The sequence below is a fragment of the Leguminivora glycinivorella genome, chromosome 6 (genome assembly GCF_023078275.1).
Source record: "Leguminivora glycinivorella isolate SPB_JAAS2020 chromosome 6, LegGlyc_1.1, whole genome shotgun sequence".
In the NCBI taxonomy this organism is placed as follows: Eukaryota; Metazoa; Arthropoda; class Insecta; order Lepidoptera; family Tortricidae; genus Leguminivora; species Leguminivora glycinivorella.
Genome location: NC_062976.1, coordinates 2244689 through 2267365, shown reverse-complemented (window position 1 = coordinate 2267365; position 22677 = coordinate 2244689). Strand labels below are relative to the sequence as shown.

Here is a 22677-nt window from a genome sequence, read left to right as displayed (position 1 = left end):
TCGCAATAGTGAAACAGAATTGGCCACTAACTACGGTATTGTCATAACTCCGGTACAAGTTTTATCCAAGAATGTTAGGTGTGTATTCCAAACTTTTGGGACTAAACATTGGAATACTTTCTGTTTGCGTTAATTATATTTAAATAAGGGTTTGCGTACGTATTGGTAAAGGGTTTTATTGGGTTTTAGGAAAGTTTGCACGCAAGGGAACCAAAGTATTGTATCCAGTATGCGTAACCGAATGCACAAACGCTCACAAAACGCTCACGATAATATCTCTTTGGTAGCTATCTGTCTCTATCGCTCCTGCGTATTGGCGCGACAGAGACAGACTACATTTCTGCGGCGTTTTGATGGCGTTTCGTATCGCAGAAATGCCGTTCGGCTACGGGACCTGGTGCCGATCTTAACTTAAAATAAATATAAAGTTATTAATTATTTTACAATGAGCCTATTTGAGTCTAAGTAAATAAGGTACAGCGGGGCAAATCTTGTCTGGAGGGCAATTGTAACTAATCCATTTTTTCCATTATTACATTATGATGTCACAGTTTCGTTTTCTTTCAACCCCTTATTTGCCAAGAGTGGCACTGAACTGAAGCTTTAGTAGTTTCATGTGTTCTGCCTACCCCTTTAAGGGATACAGGCGTGATTGTATGTATGATTGTATGATGTTGAGTTCTACATGTATCCACTGAACACGCCTACCATATATAACCGGTGGACACTCTATTTAATAATGCAAACATTGTAAAGCATGGAAAAAATGGACCAGTTACATTTGCCCCGCTGTACCTTAGCCCCTTTTACGAGAATAATATTTAACTTCACTTACAACAGTCCATCAAAAGTAGCCTCAAAGCAAAATGGCTCTTTCACTACTCTTTAAAGCACCTAAAACTAAAGACTGTCTCGCCCCGATCTTATTAAATATGAACTTTCAACCTCATGAACAAAGTTACTAAAAAGAAAACGACGTTTTTCAGTACATTTCTAAGGCGCTTACGACTTTTTAAAATATAATATGGAGACAATTTTGAGTCTACTCCAGTATGCACAAGACGCAAGTTTGCTATTCCGTACAACCAATTTTATATGACCTTTGTATCAGTAGTAACTATATGAAAACAGGGTTCTCACTTAAACTGGTTGTTATGGGTATATATCAGTGCTTACCTTAATGGGGTAACTTGTTACTTTTAAACTTCGTTTTTTGATGAAAAGATGTTTCTGAAAAGGTTATTGTGTTTTGAATAAGGATGGTTCATTATCAATTCATAAAGGTTCATGATCTTTTGGATTTTTGTATTAGGTACTTTTTAAACGCCGCACCCAAATCTCAAGGAAGGTGGTTCTCAATTCGTCTGTATTTTTTTTGTAGTTTTATTGTTATTGTATGTCCATTAGTTGCCCATTGTATGTCAGTCTGTCTATATGATATCTGTTCATGCTTAAGACGATACGGTATTAGGGGTCAATTCTCCATACAAACGCTCTCGACTATTTCCTCCCTGGTTTTTGAAGATAGAGCAATGATTTTTTAAACACACATTGCTACTATTTTTATCTGTATCGGACCGTTTTGATTTTTTTGATATTCTGCTTTTTAAGGACTCTAGAGCCAATCAAAAATTTCCAAAAACGGCCTTTTTCATTGTGGCGCAGAAGAAGGTGTGATACTCAAGATTGATAACAATTAACCAAAAAAGCTAAACGGTCCGACATAGATTATTTCATTGTTATCAGATACTTAAATTTCGTTCCGATTGATTAAGTTTTGAAGGAGGAAAGAGTCGAGAGCGGAACCTCGATTTTAAAGATTTTTTTTAAATATCTTTTGACTGTGTTGTTCTTAATGGACAATTTTTTTTCGATAAATCTAGTTAATAACACTTGTGTATTTAACTAAAATTCCCAAGTTGAAAGGGGGGCTCCTTTCCATTTTAGCATTTTCGCTACCGTATCCTCTTAAGCCGCCGAACCGATGACCGTTTTTATTACAAACTCATCATCATCATCATCGTCATCCAATACAGACAAAATTGTAAACATAGAATTCTCTAGATAAAGGCAACGGCCGGTTTCCACCGTCACTTGGTAGATTTTAAACCAATTCGCAATTCGCTTGCCAGCGTCTATATTTCCCAGCTTATATAACCCAGCAACCTTCAAATGAAGGGTGAACAGACACCTTCTTGGCGAGCTCGCTCCATTGTAGGCCACGTCTACGCCTCGGCTACTCTGTGGCCATGAGTAAGCCACTGATAGTTTAAAAAAATTAGATGTGCGCAACATTTACGAAAATTATTTTTTTACAAGCTCATCAATAGTTCCTTTAAACATAGCCTTTCAAGTAGCTACCCATAATATATGTACCAATAACAGAACGTAACATATAAGATCTTCATAGTTTATATTAACAATTTATTAATAAATCTCAATAACAAAGCTCATTGTCTAAGTACGGCCAATTTGTTCCATGCAAACTTCTATATACCACACCATTGTATCACGAATATTACGATAACCATCTAAAAACTCCACAAATTTGAATTTTATTACAATAAACCTGAGTCTCCTTTTACACCTACACCTTAGAGCGTATAAAAGCAACGGCTACAATAGTAAACAATGCATACATATAGCCGCCTTCAGCTTGTACGCGTGCATACGTTCCTTACTCACTCCGCAATGTAAGGAGAACAATTGCGTTGTGTACATCAAAAGATGTCTGGTGCTTAGAATTATGAGCACTTGAATTTGAGGGCTGGTTTAGGTAATATTTTGAATAGCGATGAGGCTTTTATAAACGTGTTTAGATGTTACAAAGTAACCATGATTTTATTATCAATTAGTAATGAAATTACAATCTTAGAACTCTTAGTAAAAGAAATGGTAATACTGTAGTAACTATGAGGTTACACACACTATAAAATAAACGATTGAATAAGTTTGTCAATCAATTTAATTAACACTTTACAAAATGTTGTATAGTAAGTCTTATTACTATTAAGCACTATATATTATAATATTTAGGGCACCGAGTCGTTACATCAAGTAGGTACTTAACATGCGCATCGAGCTGCGTGATCGCGTGGTATCGTAATGGCGGGCAAGCCAGGACTGGTTGTGCGGGAGAGCGGGAGAGGCGTTCCCGGCGCGAGCGCCGCTCGCCGCCATTGCTCTGTTTGCGGCGCCGAACGTTGACGCTCTTATAAAACATAATATTTAACTTTAAAATGGAAATGTTAAGTTTGTGATGTATGATAATTTACATAATATATTATTATGATTTTTACATTACATATTATCATTTTTAAATAAATGTGTATCAGTTAGGCCACACTACTCCCCCCCAGAGACCGTCAAGGGCGATAATAATCATTGTAATGATCTGGGAATCTTACCCGACGACCGGAACGAGTGACCTTATTTTCTGCTGTTACTGTAGGTGTAGGAGGCATTACCAGCTGATCAGGTTGCTGAGGTGAAGGTCTAAGGTTACTATGCTGCTGAGAGTCCTGATTTGATATCGTAGGCGGCACAGTAGGGTGATCGCTTCCAACTTCTGGAGATAGTGTGAAGGCCGGCTTAAGTCGGTCTATGGACACTGTCTTCTCTGTGTTGTGGAGAAGAATCTTGAAAACTTTGTCATCTCGAGATATTACCTTATGAGGTCCCGAGTATGCTGCTTGCAGTGGGCCTCGTGACGGGTGCTCTCTAAGAAACACGTATTCACAGGTTGAGAGATCTTTGTAAACAAATACCTTAGGCTTTATGTGGCGAGAAGCTGGTATAGGTCTTAGCTTTTCAGCGAAACTCCTGAGCCTGGCGGTGAATACAGACATGTCAGTTGTACCTGCTGTTGAGTGGAAAAACTCACCAGGAAGTCTTAGAGGTTCTCCGTACACCAGTTCGGCTGAAGATGACTGTAAGTCTTCCTTGAAAGCTGTTCTTACACCAAGTAGGACCCAAGGTAATGATTCAGTCCACTTCTCATTCGCGTGACATACGATAGCGGATTTAAAATGCCGATGGAAGCGTTCTACTAACCCGTTGCATGCCGGATGATAGGCTGTTGTTCTTTTGTGTTCGAATCCAGCCAACTTTGACAGACTTGAGAACAACTCAGATTCAAACTGGCTTCCGCGGTCGGTTACGATGTCTGTTGGGGAACCGAATCGAGCTATCCAGTTTGCGACTAGGGCCTTAGCGACAGTTTCTGCAGTAATGTCCTGGATCGGTACTGCTTCCGGCCACCGGGTGAACCGGTCTACGGCTGTTAGGCAGTATCGATAACCATGCGAAGGAGGAAGTGGTCCTACTAAGTCAATATGTACCTGTTTAAAACGGACGCGTGGTAAGTTGAAGGTACCAAGCGGGGCAGTCACGTGTCGATTGACTTTGGCCCGCTGACACTGAATGCATGCACGCGTCCACTCTCTACAGTTCTTCTTGACGCCGGGCCACACAAACCTTTCAGCAACTAGCTTAGCTGACGCGTTGGACCCAGGGTGACTAAGAGAGTGCAAACTGTCAAAAACTTGCTTACGAAAGTACTTACTGACATATGGCCTGGAGTTTGGGGTACTGACATCGCAGTACAGAGGTACACTACTGCCAGGTACATGTAGCTTTCGCAGCTGCAACGATGAACCTTCGCTTAGGAGTTTCTGCAGCTCAGGATCAGAAGCTTGACCTTCGGCTAGAGCCTCGAGGCTTACCGGTGCTCCCAGTTCTTCGATACGTGACAGGGTATCGGCGACAACATTATCCTTTCCGGATATGTGTCGGATGTCCGTTGTGAACTGGGAGATGAAGTCGAGATGCCTGTATTGACGCGGCGAGCAGTTTGTTTTTCTTTCATGAAATGCGAAACTGATCGGCTTGTGGTCTGTATATACGACAAAATGTCTGGCTTCAAGCATGTGCCGAAAGTACTTTATGGCTTCATAAATGGCTAACAGTTCTCTGTCATAGGGAGAGTACTTAACTTGAGCAGGTGTGAGTTTCCTCGAAAAGAACGCAAGGGGCTCCCATATGCCTTCCTTTAACTGCTGCAGTACCGCCCCGATCGCCTTGTCTGATGCGTCTGTGACTACGGCAAGATTTGCTGAGCAGTCGGGGTGAGCCAGCAGCGCGGCATTGGATAAGCTCTCCTTACACTTTTCAAAGGCTGCTAGAGTATCTCCTTCTAGAGTGATGGACTGCGAACCCTTTACCGAACCGGTCAGTAAAGCATGAAGAGGGGCCTGGATCTGAGCTGCTCGTGGGAGAAATCTCCTGTAAAAATTTAGCATGCCCAGAAAACCTCTAAGCTGCCGGACGTTTGTCGGAGGCGGGAAATCCTTAACTGCTTGAACCTTGGAGTCGAGCGGTTTGCAGCCTCTCTCTGAGATCCGGTATCCTAGAAATGTTACCTCTTTTTCGCCAAAAACGCACTTGGCTGCGTTTACCATGAGGCCGTAGTCCTTGAGCTTCTGGAAAACAATGCGGAGATGTTCCTCATGCTCAGCTTCACTTCGTGAGTAAATGAGGAAATCGTCCAAATAGGCATAAACGAAATCTAGACCTCTGGTGACTTCATCAACAAACCGCTGGAAAGTTTGTCCAGCGTTTCTGAGGCCAAACCCCATATACGGAAATTCGTATAAACCGAAAGGAGTTGTTATAGCGGTCTTTGGTATGTCTTCAGGGCTGACAGGTATCTGATTATACGCTTTTTCTAGGTCAATTGTGCTAAATACATTACAACCTGTAACACTATGCGTAAAATCATGAATGTGTTTAATCGGGTACCTGTCAGGTACTGTGCGAGCATTTAACTTACGGTAATCGCCGCAGGGGCGCCACCCGTTGTTTTTCTTCGGCGCCAGGTGAAGTGGTGATGACCACGGGCTCTCCGAAGGTCTAGCTGTGCCATTGGCCAGCATAGACTGGAATTCCTGTCGCGCGATCTTAAGCTTGTCGGGGGCTAAACGGCGGGGCGGGGAGGAGACTGGAGGGCCTGGCGTTGTTCGTATGTGGTGTACTGTGTTATGTGGTACTGTGTGGTGTACGCCGGCTGGTCGTGTAATTTCTGGAAAATCATCTAATATTTTATGATATTGAGACTCGCCGGTCACTACTTTTACCGATGCAATATTGCACCCGTGGGCTGAGATGGCGGCAGCCGTTAATAATGTCGTATTATCGATTAAACGTTTGCGTCTACAATCGACAAGGAGATCATAGAAATTCAAAAAATCTATCCCGATTATTGGTTTAGTAACGTCTGCCACCACAAAACGCCACGGGAACACTCTACGCAAATTAAGATCTAATGCTAAATTCACATAACCATATGTACTTATATTAGTGCCGTTAGCGGCGCACAAATTATAATCAGTTTTAGAGCGACGCTCGCGAAGTGCTAACCTTGGGTAGACGCAGAGGTCGCTACCTGTGTCGACCAAGAACTGCGCCTTCGAAGATCGGTCAGTCACGAACAGGCGGCCTCTTGATGGTGGAGGGCAATCGTCGGCCGCATTTACAGACCGCCCTTCCCGTTTTCCGCCGCAGCGTAGTCACACGGCCGGTTGCACTTGGTCGACTGGTCTCCGAATTTGCTATGGTACCAGCACACTGGATACTTCCTGTAGTTGGACTGGGAACGACGTCTAGAGGCAGAGCCGCTGCGGTCGCGTCGCGATGATGATGACGCGCGGGACCTGGGGGCTCTCGTGTGCCCCATCTTCATCTCGCGCAGCTCTCGCCGAAGCTCCGCGACCTCCCGGGCGAGATCACTTAACGCCGAACCGGGGACTGGGTTGCTGACGGCGGCGACCCTCGGCGCGGCGGTGGCCAGGTCGTTGACCCGGTCGGCCAGGTCTGCGAGGTCCTCCAACGTCGAAGTGTTGGGCTGCCCGGCGAGCACCGTCTGGATCCCGTGCGGCAGGCGGCCAATCCACAAGTTCTTCATGAAGTCGTCGTCCACGCTGACGCCAGCCAGCCCCTGCAGGTGTCGCAGGAACTCGGACGGCTTCCTCTCTCCAAGCTCCTCGTGCATCATTAGCTGTTTGATCCTCTTTTCCTTCGAGTCGCTTAACCTCCGTATTAACTCTGTTTTCAGCTTTTCATATTTTCGCTCTGGAGGTGGCTTGACGATAATATCTTTCACAGCTCGCGAATGTTGGTTATCTAAGTGGCTTATAACATAATTGAATTTCGTCGAGTCACTTGTTATTTTCTGCAAGTCGAATTGGCCCTCTATTTGGGCGAACCAAATGTCCGGTTCCTCTGGCCAAAATGGCGGCACCTTAATGCCCACCCTGAATACATCGCCGGTATCCCTCGCCAAGCTTCCTTCAGATGCAGGAGTTTGTGCACTTGCCTCGTTAGAAGGCACACTTCCACTTGATTCGTCCAGTTTCGGTCCCATGATCACGTCGGGGTCACCACTGTAGTAACTATGAGGTTACACACACTATAAAATAAACGATTGAATAAGTTTGTCAATCAATTTAATTAACACTTTACAAAATGTTGTATAGTAAGTCTTATTACTATTAAGCACTATATATTATAATATTTAGGGCACCGAGTCGTTACATCAAGTAGGTACTTAACATGCGCATCGAGCTGCGTGATCGCGTGGTATCGTAATGGCGGGCAAGCCAGGACTGGTTGTGCGGGAGAGCGGGAGAGGCGTTCCCGGCGCGAGCGCCGCTCGCCGCCATTGCTCTGTTTGCGGCGCCGAACGTTGACGCTCTTATAAAACATAATATTTAACTTTAAAATGGAAATGTTAAGTTTGTGATGTATGATAATTTACATAATATATTATTATGATTTTTACATAAGTAAATAAATAAATGTGTATCAGTTAGGCCACAATACCTGCCTAGGTTTTTAGTTTATATTTTAATATAAGTAATACCTAAATGTTGATTCGAAATAAGTTAAAAATATCATTACTTTTCTTTTAGCGGGGACTTACCAAAAGATGAAATCTAGTTATTTTTTCTCTCTGTACCTATCTAATTCATCCTGCTACCGATCACCCACATATTCCATTAAAACTATCAGAAGATCTTATAGCTATTATTCAATATATTGTTCCAGAACACGGGTGCAAGGAGTTCAGATGTGAACAGAGCAAATTCTGCGTGAGCGCAGACCTGACGTGCGACGGTGTCGACCACTGTGCTGATGGGTCGGATGAAAACACTGCCGCGTTATGTCCAGGTCAGTAAATGAGAAGAGAATTTTAAACTCTTCAACCAAAAAACGCTATGGATACGTTTCCAATGAGTTCAGATGTGAACAGAAAGATGTTCCACTTGACGTGTGACGGTCGGATAAAAACACCAGTGCATTATGCCCAGGTCAGTAAACAAATAATGTTCACATGTGAAAAAAGAGAGTTACAAGGAGTTCAGATGTCAACAGTTAACCTTTAAGCAATTGAAGAAGATTTGGAGATGGAATTGGACTGGAGAAATTATGTAGGAAACAGAAACATTTCTCGATTGAACAATTTGTTTCTTTAATGTAAACCTTCTTTCTTCATATTTATTAATATAATACCGTCATGATTACAGAGATCGGCGGCAGCGGCGGCCGCGGCGCGTGGGTGGTGGTGGCGGCCGCGAGCGGCGCGATGCTGCTGCTAGCCGGCGCTGCTGGCGCCTGCTGCGCGTGTAGGCGGCGTGCGGACAGACGCACACACTTACAGTGTAAGTACTTACTGTAGTTACGCCGTGGCTTGCGTGGGCGACGGTCGCGCGATGGTCGCGCGACGGCGATGCGACGCATACGAAATCAAACCGATATCGATATGGAAGCAGACGATGCGATAAGACGCGACGGCGACGGTCGCGCGACCGTCGCCCACGCAAGACACGGCGTTACATACCACGGTCGTGAGTCTCTAGTAGAAGTGTGCTGCTGCTGGGTCTCGAATCTCAGCGTTGGGCCTCCGGCCCGCCGCTTCAGTTTTTAGACACTTTTATTATTGTTCTGCTTAGGAGCATTATCTGTCTGCAACTCGGCCTGCGGCCTCCCGTGCTTGGGAGCCTCTCAGGGACGCTCCGGGCCTTCGGTCCTTTGCGGAGCTCGGCCTTCGGCCTTCGCTAGTTGGTTACTGTGGCCTCCTCGATAGTCCACACAATGTTTTACGTTATCTATCGCGGCTGTGTCCCTGGCGCAGTCTACCTTAATACCTAAAACAGGTATGGATGTGTAATCAATTATTTTTGTAGTCGGTACCAGACCTGTTCGTCGCCTTGCTATTGCCTGTTTGCCCCACCCAACCATACACAGGCTGGTACCGACTCCAAAAATAATTGATTTGTTTATAATTTGGATGTTTAGCTTATTGCAATACGATAAGAAATCTGAATTGAAAGGTTTATTATTTTTGGCTTTTTAGTTTCTCCGTGTTTTGTAACGCGCTTATTTTTGAAGGCGGTTTTATTTTTTGTTAAAAAGTTTATTTATTTGTTGATTTTTAGTGGTTCCTAGTGATATTATATGTATCAGTCCGAATACATGTACAGTAGTGAAAGAATTATCCTTTAACTCCTAACCATTGAGGAGTTGACCTTCCATCATCAGCTCAGTTGATTTTTAGTGGTTCCTAGTGATATTATATGTATCAGTCCGAATACATGTACAGTAGTGAAAGAATTATCCTTAAACTCCTAACCATTGAGGAGTTGACCTTCCATCATCAGCTCAGCCACATAAAATTATTACCATCAGACGTAAATACTGGTGTACCTTTGAAAAATAGACTAAAAACATTACATGTGCCTATAACATTTGAAGAGTTCCCTCGATTTCTCCAGGATCCCATCATCAGACCCTGACTTAGTGCCAATGGGACCATCTCAGGGTTATACCGGTTCGATCAAAAAAAAAATTTTGAAAATCGGTCCACGATTCTCGGAGATATCGAGTAACATACATACAAAAAAAAAAAAAATAAAAAAAAAAAAAAACATTCAGTCGAATTGAGAACCTCCTCCTTTTTTGAAGTCGGTTAAAAATGCGTCTAACTCAATAAACAATAACTTTACCGCAATTGATGTTATTATAACATTTTCGCGTCTATTCATGCTCTTTCTAAAAATATAAGTTTCATTGGTATATGATAATATATAACCATGTAATTATGAATTTGGTTTAGCAGGAGTCACTCTGCCCGGTCGCAGAAATGGGCGCTGACCGTAGTAAAGTATTCAATATTTTTGAGGTCCTATTTTACGGATCCATATGCGAGAGGTATCGTTTCAAAGCTAATTAAACCTACTATATTTTTTTATAAACAACTATAATCATAAAGGTAGCTGTTTAGAAAATATTTGAAAATATGTGTTTTATAGACCATGAGTCGCACAAGTACCTACTGGTAAAAAATGCTTCTTAATTAATAAACAACAACTTTTCCGGAATTGATGTTAGATTTACGCGGAACTTCGTGCGCTTTCTAATAACATAAGTTTTATTGGTGTATGATATTATATAACCAAGTAATTACAAATTTGGTTAAGTAGGAGCCACAGCGCCCGGCCACGTATGGATGCTGACCGTCGCCAAATTTTCTATATTTTTCAGATCCTATTTTATTTAACAGGAATCTTTTGAAAGCATATTATGCGTACTATCATTAGTTCTCAATAATTTTAGTTGTAACTGTAGTAGCTAACAAAATATTTGAAAATATGCATTGGAACCGATGTGAGTAAAACATGATTCTAGCTCAATTAATTATATTTTTTCCGCAATTGATATAATAACAAAATAAACGGCGAAATGTATGACCTTTTCAAATAAAAAGTTTTGTCAGTATTGCATAAACAATTAATGTTAATTTATCCATCATACTCACTGCGCACCGTCATATACATGGATGACCATTTTCGTTGCCGTTTTCATAATTTTTAAGATTGTATCTTGGTGCATGACCAATAAACAATAACTTTACCGCAAATAATGTTATGATAAGATTTACAGGACATTTCATATGCTTTCTAAAAATATAAGTTTTATTGATGTATGATATTATACAACCAAGTAATTACGAATTTGGTTTAGCAGGTGTCACTGCACCCCCGTGACGTAAATAGGTGCTAACCGTCGCCTAATTTTATGTATTTCTCAGATCCTATTTTAGCGATCAATTTGTGAGAGGTATCATTTGAAAGCATATTATGCGTACTATCGTTACTTTTTAATAATTTTAGTCGTAATTGTAGAAGTTTACAAAATATTTGACAATATGTGTATTTTTACTGTATATGAATAGCATTCGCACTGATACGAGTGAAACATGCTTCTAGCTCAATAAATTATATTTTTCCGCAATTGTTATAATAACGAAATGAACCGCAAAATGTATGGCCTTTACAAAAAATGAGTTTTGTTAGTTTTGCTTAAACAATTAATGTTAATTTGTCCACCATACCCACTGCGCACGGTCAATCGTCATATAAACGGATGTCCACCGCCGTTGCCTTAATTCTTTCATCATTTTACAGATTTTATTTTACTGATCAATTAAGTATATAAGTAAATTCGATACGTGATAGATTATATTTATTATGAATATACGATTAGTGAAATAAAATCTGAAAAATCATGAAAAAAGGCAACGACGGTGGACATCCATTTATATGATGGTGCGCAGTAGGTGAGCTGAACGAATTCAAATTAATTGTTTATGCAATACAAACCAAACTTATTTTTTGTGTAAGTCATACATTTTCCGTTTATTTTGTTATTATTTCAATTGCGGAAAACTATAATTTATTGAGCTAGAAGCGTGTCTTATCAATGCCAATGCTATTCATGCACAGTAAAATACACATATTACTAATCAAATATTTTGTAAACTTCTACAGTTTCGACTTGAAATATTAGAAATAAAGATAGTACGCATAATATGCTTTCAAATGATACCTCTCACAAATTTATCAGTAAAATAGGATCTGAGTAACGTAGAAAATTTGGCGACGGTCAGTCAGCACCCAATATCGTGACAGGGCGCAGTGACCCCTGCTAAACCAAATTCGTAATTACTTGGTCATATATTATCATACACCAATAAAACTTATATTTTTAGAAAGCGCATGAAATTTCGCGTAAATTTTATAATAACATTAATTGCGGTAAAGTTATGGTTTATTAAGTTAGAAGCATTTTTTATCTGTATATGTGCAACTCGTGCTCGAAAAAAACTCATGTTTTCAAATATTTTGTAAACAGCTACCTTTATAACTATAGTTATTCAAAAATAATTATAGTAGGTTTAATTTGCTTTCAAATGATACCTCTTACATATGGATCCGTAAAATAAGAACTTAAAAATATTGAATACTTTACTACGGTCAGCGCTCATTTTTATGCGACCGGCGGAGTGACCACTACGAAACAAAATTCGTAATTTAATGGTTATATTATCACTTACCAATAAAACTTATATTTTTAGAAAGCTCATGAATAGTCGCGTAAATTTTATAATAACATCAATTGCGGTAACGTTATTGTTTATTGACTTAGAAGCATTTTTTACCAGTACTTGTGCTATTCATGCTCGATAAAAAACACATATTTTCAAATATTATGTAAACAGCTACCTTTAATACTATAGTTATGTGTAAACAATTATAGTAGGTTTAATTATCTTTCAAACGATACCTCTCACATATGGATCTGTAAAATAAGACCTCAAAAATATTGAATATATATTTTTTATTTTCTTTCGGTTTATCGCTATTGTTATCTTGGATAGGCGTAGTAGATCTTACTTACAATTCGCGTATGTCTTTTTTTAGCTACTGTTTTATGCAAGAAGTCCCACTTGGCCGCTTTTAATAAGTAGGGATTTTAAGTGATTTTTTAAGTGGAGATATTTGAAGGCTGGAGAGTATAAATAGGCTACTTTTTGTCTCTTTGGGCAGAAGCTAGTAAAGTTATAAACAAGTCCCGACTAAACTTGAACACGTATTTAAGCTTACTTTTCTTCTTTCCAGTGCAACAACTGGCGTCGAATGGCGCCAAGCCCGGGTCGCCGGCCACCGTGCTGCCGGGAAACTGGGCGCGCCCTGCGGGCCCCCGCGGGTACCGGGCGCCGCCGGGCCGCCTCCGGGCGCGGGCGTGAGCGCCGCGCACAAGGACGAGTGGTTCGTCTGAGGCGGCCCGGACGGGCCCGCAGGGCGGGGGCGCCGTACCGGCCCCCACTTATTATAGGAAAAGGAATGACTGGGAGGTAATGCAGTTCATAGAAACACTACTGGGATCCATACCACTGTAGCTAAGGTGATTTTTTTCATCGTAAACGCCAATTGTGACGTGTCGCGGCATCTTGTTTCATTGTTAAATTTAACAGACTTGACAGTATTGGCACATAAATCAATATATCTTGGATAAACAAAGATGATTACGTGTTTTAGTGCGTGCCATTAATCCATCTTTTAGTTTTCGTGCGTCCGGGCTGAATCCGGAGCGTGTCCGGACCGCCTCCGAGCGCGGGCGTGAGTGCCGCGCACTAGGATGAGTGGCTCATCTGAGGCGGCCCGGGCGGGCCCTCAGGATGGGAGTGGCCCCCACTAATACTAAGATTGACTGGGAGATTTTGCAGTTCGTAGAAAAACTACTGCTCTGTATACAACTATACATCTGTAGCTACAGTGACTTTTTATCCTAAACGCCAATTGAAACGTGTCGCGGCATCTTATTGCATTGTTAAATTTGTAGTCTTGACACTTAAATAAATGTCTCTTGGATAAACAAAAGATTATCACGATGCTTTTAGTGCGTGTCATTTACTCATCTTTTAGTTTTGGCGCATCCGGGCCAAATCCGGGCCGTCTCCGGGTCGCCTCCGAGCGTCGGCGTGAGTTAACTTTTATGAAGGCGTACTGTGACGTCTCATTTAAATCATCAAACTTGACAGTTTTGACACATCAGACATCAATGTATATTACGCGTGTTCTTTTGATCCATCTTAGTTTTCGATTTGCGTTTACGGTTTAAATCAGAGTTACCTTGCTAGTTCGTTTTTTCTATGAACTGTAATATCCATTACAACCCTGTTTTCAGTACATAAAATCATAAACATGCATAAATATTTCCACATGTAAAAGATACTGAAAAGTCTGATATCATTACAATCATTTTTTGCAAATAATTTGAATGACACAACACTGTAAACGAATTGTAAAAACTTCAAATAATAATTTTATTCAAAAAATACAGAATTTACAATAAAATGTACTAAATGTTTCTTGACATAATGTACTAAAATATGTGTAAATACAATGTTAAGTGGATAAAATTATGTTTGAAGTTTGCAAGATAGATTTTATATATTATAAAAGCAGAACCGTGCGTGCAACTAATTTGCACAAAACCACCTGCAGTGTAGTTGTATGAAGGAAGACTGCTACCAGGAACGTTAAGAGCACTCAAAACATCTCTTTTATAATGCTGACTCTGACATTGAACCACAATGTAAAGTGTCTTATGAACCAGACAAAAATTGCTGTAATAAACTTTATTTCCTACTTAGGTACTACAGTTCTACAAAAAGAGTACTTTTGACAGTCGCAATGGTTAAATTCGCAGTCATGGACGGATGGTCGGCTGGCGCCATTGGTAACGCATTGGACCGGCAATCCAAGGATGTGGGTTCGAGTCCCACGTTGGCCAGAGTTGATCACTGTTGATTTTTTAATTGCCAATGATGTCTGCATTTATAATTTGCGGAGTACTTTTGAGAACAAAAAGCCGCTGTAAAATCGACTTTTCGAAGGTGCATCATAAAATATATAAATTGAGTAATTGCTCTTAGCGATATCCTTAAAATAAGTCCTAGTGTAACCTAACTCACACGTCACTTGAAACTAAAATGAGTATATTTTGATTATTAGGCCGATAGTCCTTTATCATAGAAATATGATCATATAGGCAACATGGCGCCCTTTTTCTTCACGTTGGAGGAAAAGGGAGGCAAACAGACCTATGGTTGTATATATGATAGTGTACTATCAGCCTTAACCCTAATTGAGATTGTACGCCTTTTTAAAATCATTCAAATGAAGTAAGTGTTAAGTTACTCGAGGACATGACTATTGTAATAAATTAGTTATCTATAAAGCTAATATGTTGAGAACGGCTGGGAAACGGACTAGAAATAAACCTCTTCCTGTTTCTTCCATAATGCAAACTATACCTACAAAAGTAATGTTATGAAATTAGTTCCGATATTATTTATCTGAACCGAATCTTAAAAAATGGTTACCTACTCAATAAATGTAAAGTTCCCTGATTTAAGACCTGATTTTTTGGAGCAACTTTTATTAAATATAAGTAATGGTACTTTGTGGGTAACTACTTACTGAACATTTAGTGTATTGTTTACTTCTCCCCTTTTTGTACCTGAAAGGAATTTTTGTGTGCAACGGGTGTGTGTATTACCCGTTGGGTACAAATATACAGTCAGCAGAAGAAGTTGCGTAGCGGGCAAGGTGTTCAAAATGAACTTGACACGATTTTATTTTTAAGACAATAAGAGCGTGTTAGGATCATTGTGAACACCTTGCCCGTTACGGAACTTCTGCTGCTGACTGTATACCTTGATCCGGGACATGATATATGTAAAATATATACAAATAACATATTAAACTTAATATTTATTCAGATATAATCTATCAGCTAACCGCTAAACTGCCATATTTTACGCAACCATCATAATTATTATAAATTATAAGTTTAAGTACATGATACTCATACTTCAAGCCCCATTTTATACGATCTAAGTAAATACTTTTAAACACAAAATAAGTATATAATTACCTCACTTAGATGCCGGTTCGATTCCCAGCTGGTTTCACAGGCACTGTCCCCGCTTCCTAACCCAACCCCAGTACCGACCCGCGAAACGCAATTCTAATGTTACATACACAGCCGTTCTAGACTAGAATACGCATATATAAAAAATACCGCAAGAATAATAAATATAAATCACAGACAATACTATCGACTATCATATCATCATATATCATATTATTATATAATAAAGTGGTTATCGCTATATATTAATTATAGCAAAACATGAACTGTATAAAAGCGATCTTAAGGGCCCATTTAGACGGTACGAGAACTCGCATACGAGTTTTATTACATTGCGGTATTTGATGGCTGTGCAAAATTGTACCTATGTAACCTCAACAGCCCGCAATGTAACAAAAATCGCTTGCAAGTTCGCACGCCGACTAAATCAGGTCTAATGGACCTCTCGAAGTTATAAAAAACTTAGTTTCGCTTCTATACAGTTCTTTATTATTCTTGTGGCTAGCTATAATACATTATCATGTTGTAAATATAACTTCATGGGACAGTCATATTCTAAATATTAAAAAAATGCCTCATCTTTACTCAGTGTTATACTATCATAATGTTCACACTTTTTAAAAAAACGTGCAGTTTTTAAAGGAATTTGACTGTACCTCTTCACAAAAAAGTTACACATAGTAGTTAGTAACTGTTTTGTTCAGGGTCGATATTTTGCAGACTGTATTATTACATGAACACGATAAATACATTCTTATTTACCTCCAGCAATAAAGCAATAAAATGTATATTATATACGGAAGTATTATATAACATATCTTTACACGTACATATCTTGGGCCGGATGTCTATCTAATGTAATCGTAATATAATTTAAAGATATAGGCATTTTATAAATATAGCAAAATATTTTATAAAATACGTTTAATTTTATAGAGTTAAACTGAAATACAGGCATTGAGAAATGAAATAATAGCGCTCACTTTGATACTTGTGTGAAAAAAATCTAAAAAAAAAAGCACAAATGATGAGCAATTTACCAATGAACGTATTTCGGTCTAGGTAAAGATCGGCGTACGTATTTAATGATTAAATCTGAATGTATAACTTGTATTCGTGTATGTTAAAGAGGCCTGTTGAAGCGGGGGGCGCGCCCCGTACTGTCCCCACAGTAGTACATTGGGTATTGCTGTACCTAAAAAGTACACCATTGTTATAAATTTAGCTAAATATACTCAGTGTTGATTACACAATGTTGTAACTTATATCAAATCATATAATAAGCGATATTTATATGCGATTAAAATCCAGGTCACACAAAAATTAAAAAAAAAGTGACATGACAGTTTTTTATTTATGAAAAAATAATATGAAAACAGTACTAATGATTTTCAAAGACAATATTTCATTGTTTTATTGTTTTTTATTTATGAAAGAAAAACAGTATTAATGATTTTCACTGTTTTATACAGTATCTGTTTATATACGATGCTGAATGTTGCACTGATACTTTTAATTTAGCAGTATATAAGTACGTAACTAACTGTATACGAACATTGCACGTAGGTACAACAATACCCACTAATACCTAACGGGTACAGTAATAAGGTACACGCGTACCCGTACGTGTAGGTATGTGTGTACACGTGTACCCGTGTACCTCACGGGTACGCACCGACCTGATGGGTCAGGACACAAATCTATCCGAATGTATAATCTAAGTTAGCGAAGTTTTTTTAGGTGAATTTTTACTCGTCTAGGGGACTCGTGTGATGTCCAATTTTGGTGTTGCGAGCGCAGTGTAAATTATCGATATGACATTAAACATTTTTGGCTTATTGTTCGTATTATTGAGTTGTTATTCTGGCCTTTTACCTGTTGTACCTATACCTACCTTCACACATCAACAATAAAACTATAGAAAAAATACCAACGTAAAAATGTGACGTAATAACCACAAAATTAAATGTTTGAAAAAACCCGACCCCGACGTAGTGGATTGATTTTCATTAAACATAGCTAAGAACACTCCCGACTAACTCAGCTTTCAGACCAAAAATAAACGAAATATAAATCGGTTCATCCGTTCGGGAGCTACGATGTCACAGACAGACACACACATAGACAGACAGACGAACAGACAGACAGACAGACAGATAGACAGGCAGACAGAACTTATAACACCCCGTCGTTTTTGCGTCGGGGGTTAAAAATGATTCTCATTGAGCACATAATTACAATAACTGTATTTAGATCGATATCAAGTTCATAATGGATAATTCGCTAGAATGTGGCCTTAGTGCGTTTTCACATTATCCGATCCGATATCGGATGTAGGTCCGATATCCCATATATTATAGGCGCTATCTTGAAGTTTTTCCGTTGAAAATATTGAAAATATTGAAATCCTTCCGACATCCGATATAGGATCGGACAATGTGAAAACGCACTAAAGGGTGTTATTATGTGTGAGAAATCGCTCGTTAGTACGAAGACGCTTTCTGCGAATGTCCTATAATATTTATTAATATTTATCAAAGCACACAACGTAGGATTGAGATAAACGGAGAACACATCGCATATGTCCAGGAGTACCTTTATCTGGGCCAAATAGTCTCTTTCCAGGCGCGACAGGACAAAGAGATCCAGAGACGCACTGAAAACGCCTGGAAGAGCTATTGGTCGATGAAGCACTTGATGAAGGGAGACCTACCTCTGTCACTCAAACGTAGGCTCATGGACATGTGCGTACTTCCAGTTCTCACCTACGGTGCTCAGACTTGGTCTTTGACAAAAGCTCAGCAGTCCAAACTCGGGGTTTGCCAAAGAGCTATGGAGCGCAGCATATTAGGTGTAAAGTTAAGGGACCGGGTCCGAAACACCACGCTGCGCTCTAAGACTCAAATAATAGACGTAGCTCAAAAAGCGGCTAAGCTAAAATGGGACTGGGCTGGCCACGTCTGCCGAATGCCGGACGACTTGTGGGCCAAGATAACCACGGAATGGGAGCCCCACGAGTCAAACCGGGGAACCGGCAGACCACGTCGGCGATGGCGGGATAACTTGGACTCCTTTTTGAAAGATTGGCCAGATGTTGCTCCAAACAGGGATGAGTGGAAAAAGAGGGGGGAGGCCTTTGCCCAGCAGTGGGAAACATCAGGCTCTAAAATAAAAAAAATATTATTTATACATAAGATGCGATTAGATGCGGATACATTTACACTTAGGTACACCCTTAGTCCGTTTTCACATTATCCGATCCGATATTGGATGTCTGTAGGATTTCAACGGAAAAAATCCAAGATGGCGCCTGTAATGTATGGGATATCGGTCCTACATCCGATATCAGATCGAATAATGTGAAAACGCACTTACGCCGTGGCTTGCGTGGGCGACGGTCGCGCGATGGTCGCGCGACGGCGATGCGACGCATACGAAATCAAACCTTATCGATATGGAAGTATGAGACGCGACGGCGACGGTCGCACGCAAGACACGGCGTTAGCAGTTTGCACACTGATGTGTACATTATGATTAACACTTTCGCTACCAAGAACCCGACTGTCGGGCACACCGCTCGTAGAAGCGTAGCCGATTACATGGGGAAACCCGTATGTAGCGAAAATGTCGTAGCGCCGCGTAGAGCCCGGTTTCGAAAGTGTTAAGCATGACAAACTTTACTACGCTTCATCGTGATTGCCTATTATAAACCAAAAGGCGCTTGAAAGGCGCTTTTATTTGGATGTCGTTATTTCGGCATAAATATCTCATGATATCGTATCTCATCTATTTGAAAATCCGTGTAAGGTACGGCGGGGCAAATCTCGGCTGGGGGGCAAATGTATTGGGTTGGCACAAAAGTAATGAGACACTTAGTTTACGTTTTATATTTTTTATTATTATTAGGTACAATACAAAAAGCTTAGTCGATGATGTAATCACCATTAGCATATATGACTTCTTGCCAACGATCCGGCAAAGTTTGGATGCCTTTCGCCCAGAACTCTGATGGCTGTGCCTCGAAAAAGTTGTTCAACTCCACCTGTACATCATGGAAATCATTGAATTGTTTACCCCGCAAATGTCGTTTCAGGGCTCTACACAAATGAAAGTCTGATGGTGCGAGGTCTGGAGAATAAGGTGGGTGGGGTATCGTCTCCCAGCCCAAGTTCTGCAGCTGTTGGCGAACGGTAGATGCGACATGAGGTCGAGCGTTATCATGTAGTAAAATTACAGTGGCTCGTCTTCGTCGTTTTTTCTTGATAGCAGAAGATAGTTCGGTGAGCTGTGTTGAATATTTGTTAGCGTTTACAGTTTCATTGTGTAATAGTTCATCAAACAGCATGCCTTGCGAGTCCCAGAAATAACAAAGCAAAACTTTTAAGCGGTTCTTTTGACTCAACTTCGGTTGAGTTGGTGGCTTTTCTTCTCGATGCTGCCAAAAATCACGACGTGTATCGTTCTCATAATAAATCCATGATTCATCTCCCGTAACTAGATCAGTCAAAAACTCTTTACGTCGGGGTCGCAGCAAAAGTGATTGACAGATGGCGACACGGACTGCACGACTGGCGTCGGTAAGGATGTGCGGTACCCATCGAGCCAAAACTTTTCGATACCCAAGCTCATGCAGATGGTATTCCACAGCGTGGTGACTGCAGTTAAGTGCTTCCGCTAATTCACGAGTAGTAGCATCAGGATTCGACTGTAGTTCGCGGCGTAAATCGTCATCATTGAATGCAGGTGGTCGCCCTGAGCGTGACTGACTTTCAAGGCTCCTGTCTCCTGATTTAAAACGGTCAAACCATCTGGACACCATGGCATGGCTTGTACTTCCAGCGCCCAATGCAGTGTTGATATTTTCAGCCGCAGCCCGCGCACTGTGGCCTAACAAGTACTCGTATAAGTAAAGTGATCGAACTTGTCGCTCGTCCATTTTATTTAAATCTAACTAAACCAATCACGAGGGCGGCTTTATATACCCTCACATTAGAAGTACCTAGAATGTTCTACAACATACTAGAATATTATCGAAAACTATTAACTTAAGAATGGAAATGTATAGAGTTTTGTAGAGTGTGTCATTACTTTTGTGCCAACCCAATAACTGGTCCATGTTTCCATGTTTGACAATGTTGTGAATCCACCGGTTATATATGGTAGGTGTGTTCAGTGGATACATGTAGAACTCAGCATCATAGTGTAATAGTGGAAAAAGTAGATCAGTTACAATTGCCCCCATCGAGATTTGCTCCGCTGTACCTTATAAGAAAATGAAAGATAAGTACTCTTTATTGCTCTTTCCATGTTTTTTCAACGCAAATATCATTTCCTGATTATTTCAACAGCTCAAACTAACAAGTTTAAATAAAAATAACTCATTGCCTCGGGGTTTCAGTAATTAGCTCTCTCTAAACTTTGTAGCCTGTTTTAATATACATAATAACAAACAGTCAAAACTTTCAACCAGCTTTCATTTATTCTAGAACTGGGGGGCGTTTTTTGAATCTCACATACGGGATTTGTCACTAAAATACCGGTTGAAAAAGTTTAAATCGATGTTGAAAACGGTGACTTGCTTATTATTTTCAGTGACAATTTTCTGAATTCGAACGCGTGAGACTCAAAAATCGGTCCCCAGTTCACAGAACTTTTATTATACTTAAATGGGTCATGGTAAAAAAGGAATGCAAAATTTAAAAACTTAATAAACACAATTATTTTATTCTGTACTTTAAGATCTACTTTGCCACGCCATCTTTGAGAACAATTTTATTTTGTCAACACGCACACTGCCATCTAGCGACGAGTAGCGGAACTACTTAAACAAGAACGAAGCTCAATGAGAGCTTTTAGTTTACTCAAAAAGTTGGGTACAGCGTACTTTAGTGCGCTGCTCAGCTACTCTTAGTTACAAAGAAATAACTACGTATAATTATAATTAATTACTATTCTATAATATGTCTAAAATAATGAGGGTGCGCATGAATTCTGAGTGAGGTATTATTCTCTTTTTACGAGTATTATTATACAGTAATAGGTACAATTATTTACACAAAAGTGAACTTTTTGCCGGGCCGGTGACCGCCGTGTGAGGTAACTACCACGTGCAGTCACGATTGGTCCATTTTAGACTTTAAAAATAGTGTGTAAAGTGTAGTTTTCTTTAAGGTGTGTGATGTAAGTTTAAATCAAATTAAAGCTGTGCAGTCAGTTCAGCTTTGGCCGCGGTTCGAAGCGCCCGTGAGCTTTAAAAGCTTTATATACGGTATCGTGCGCGCGTTTTTAAAAACTTACGTGTTTTTGAATGAAAAGTAAAGGAATAAGTGAAATGTGTTTTACAGAACGGTATTTTAGTGACAGTTGAAGCTATTTTCGCGATTTCTGTGAAATTAAGTGTGTTTAAAGTCAAAATTTTATGATGTTATGGTTAAATTAACGTAGTAAAAACTATGCAATGAATTTTAGTATTTTGAAAAAAAAAACCAGTGACATATCACTCTTCGAAGTGCGTTTTTAGTGAAAAAATGCATTTATTTAAATTAGTTGAGTTGCTTTAAGTGTGGCCCGGGGTTATTTTATGTGTTATCCGACTGTGAAAGAGGCAATTGTGGTGTGATGTGGTGAAAATGAGGTTCTTGTTGTGTTTGTTGCTGGTGGCCGCTGTTGCTGGGAAGGGGAAGAAACATCGGCATAATAAGCCAGGTGAGTTGCAGAAGTTTATTTTTTCATGGGCAGCGGGTATTCCAATTTAAAATACCCAATATACCTGACTGATTTCTCCCTTAAGCAACATCCGATGAAACGGCGGCCGATTTTGGATCTTCCATTTCTCGGCTT

The 22677-nt window shown here is 40.1% G+C and overlaps 3 protein-coding genes across 5 annotated transcripts in view; 2 read left to right on the top strand and 1 right to left on the bottom strand.

The window, feature by feature from the left end:
- Nucleotides 1-17137, top strand: part of LOC125227613 — a 147067-nt gene extending 129930 nt beyond the window's left edge. The window contains exons 4-6 of the mRNA XM_048131961.1: nucleotides 8104-8226; nucleotides 8583-8717; nucleotides 13017-17137. Coding sequence (XP_047987918.1) covers nucleotides 8104-8226; nucleotides 8583-8717; nucleotides 13017-13144 — 386 coding nt within the window. The 3' untranslated portion in view covers nucleotides 13145-17137. The remainder of the gene's footprint in view (nucleotides 1-8103; nucleotides 8227-8582; nucleotides 8718-13016) is intronic.
- LOC125227610 lies at nucleotides 3132-7635 on the bottom strand. Of its 3 annotated transcripts, none has more exons than XM_048131957.1 (2): nucleotides 5831-7635; nucleotides 3132-3211 (listed from the first exon to the last, which is right to left on the bottom strand). In XM_048131957.1, the coding sequence occupies exon 1, from the start codon at nucleotides 7418-7420 to the stop codon at nucleotides 6530-6532; it is 891 nt and encodes a 296-aa protein (XP_047987914.1). In that variant the 5' UTR covers nucleotides 7421-7635; the 3' UTR covers nucleotides 3132-3211; nucleotides 5831-6529. The 3 variants fall into 3 exon arrangements, with proteins under 3 accessions (XP_047987914.1, XP_047987916.1, XP_047987915.1); XM_048131959.1 differs by having other exon boundaries at nucleotides 3138-3211; nucleotides 6418-7635; XM_048131958.1 differs by lacking the exon at nucleotides 3132-3211 and having other exon boundaries at nucleotides 4731-6079; nucleotides 6418-7635.
- A 5329-nt stretch (nucleotides 17138-22466) lies between the features above and the next one.
- LOC125226931 (laminin subunit alpha-2-like) overlaps nucleotides 22467-22677 on the top strand; it is a 162876-nt gene continuing 162665 nt past the window's right edge. Inside the window, exon 1 of the mRNA XM_048131112.1 lies at nucleotides 22467-22542. Within this exon, the coding sequence (XP_047987069.1) occupies nucleotides 22467-22542 (76 nt within the window). The remainder of the gene's footprint in view (nucleotides 22543-22677) is intronic.

Excerpts from the sequence above, each read along its gene's own strand:
- LOC125227610 (XM_048131957.1), bottom strand. The coding sequence starts at position 7,420 with ATGGGACCGAAACTGGACGAATCAAGTGGAAGTGTGCCTTCTAACGAG.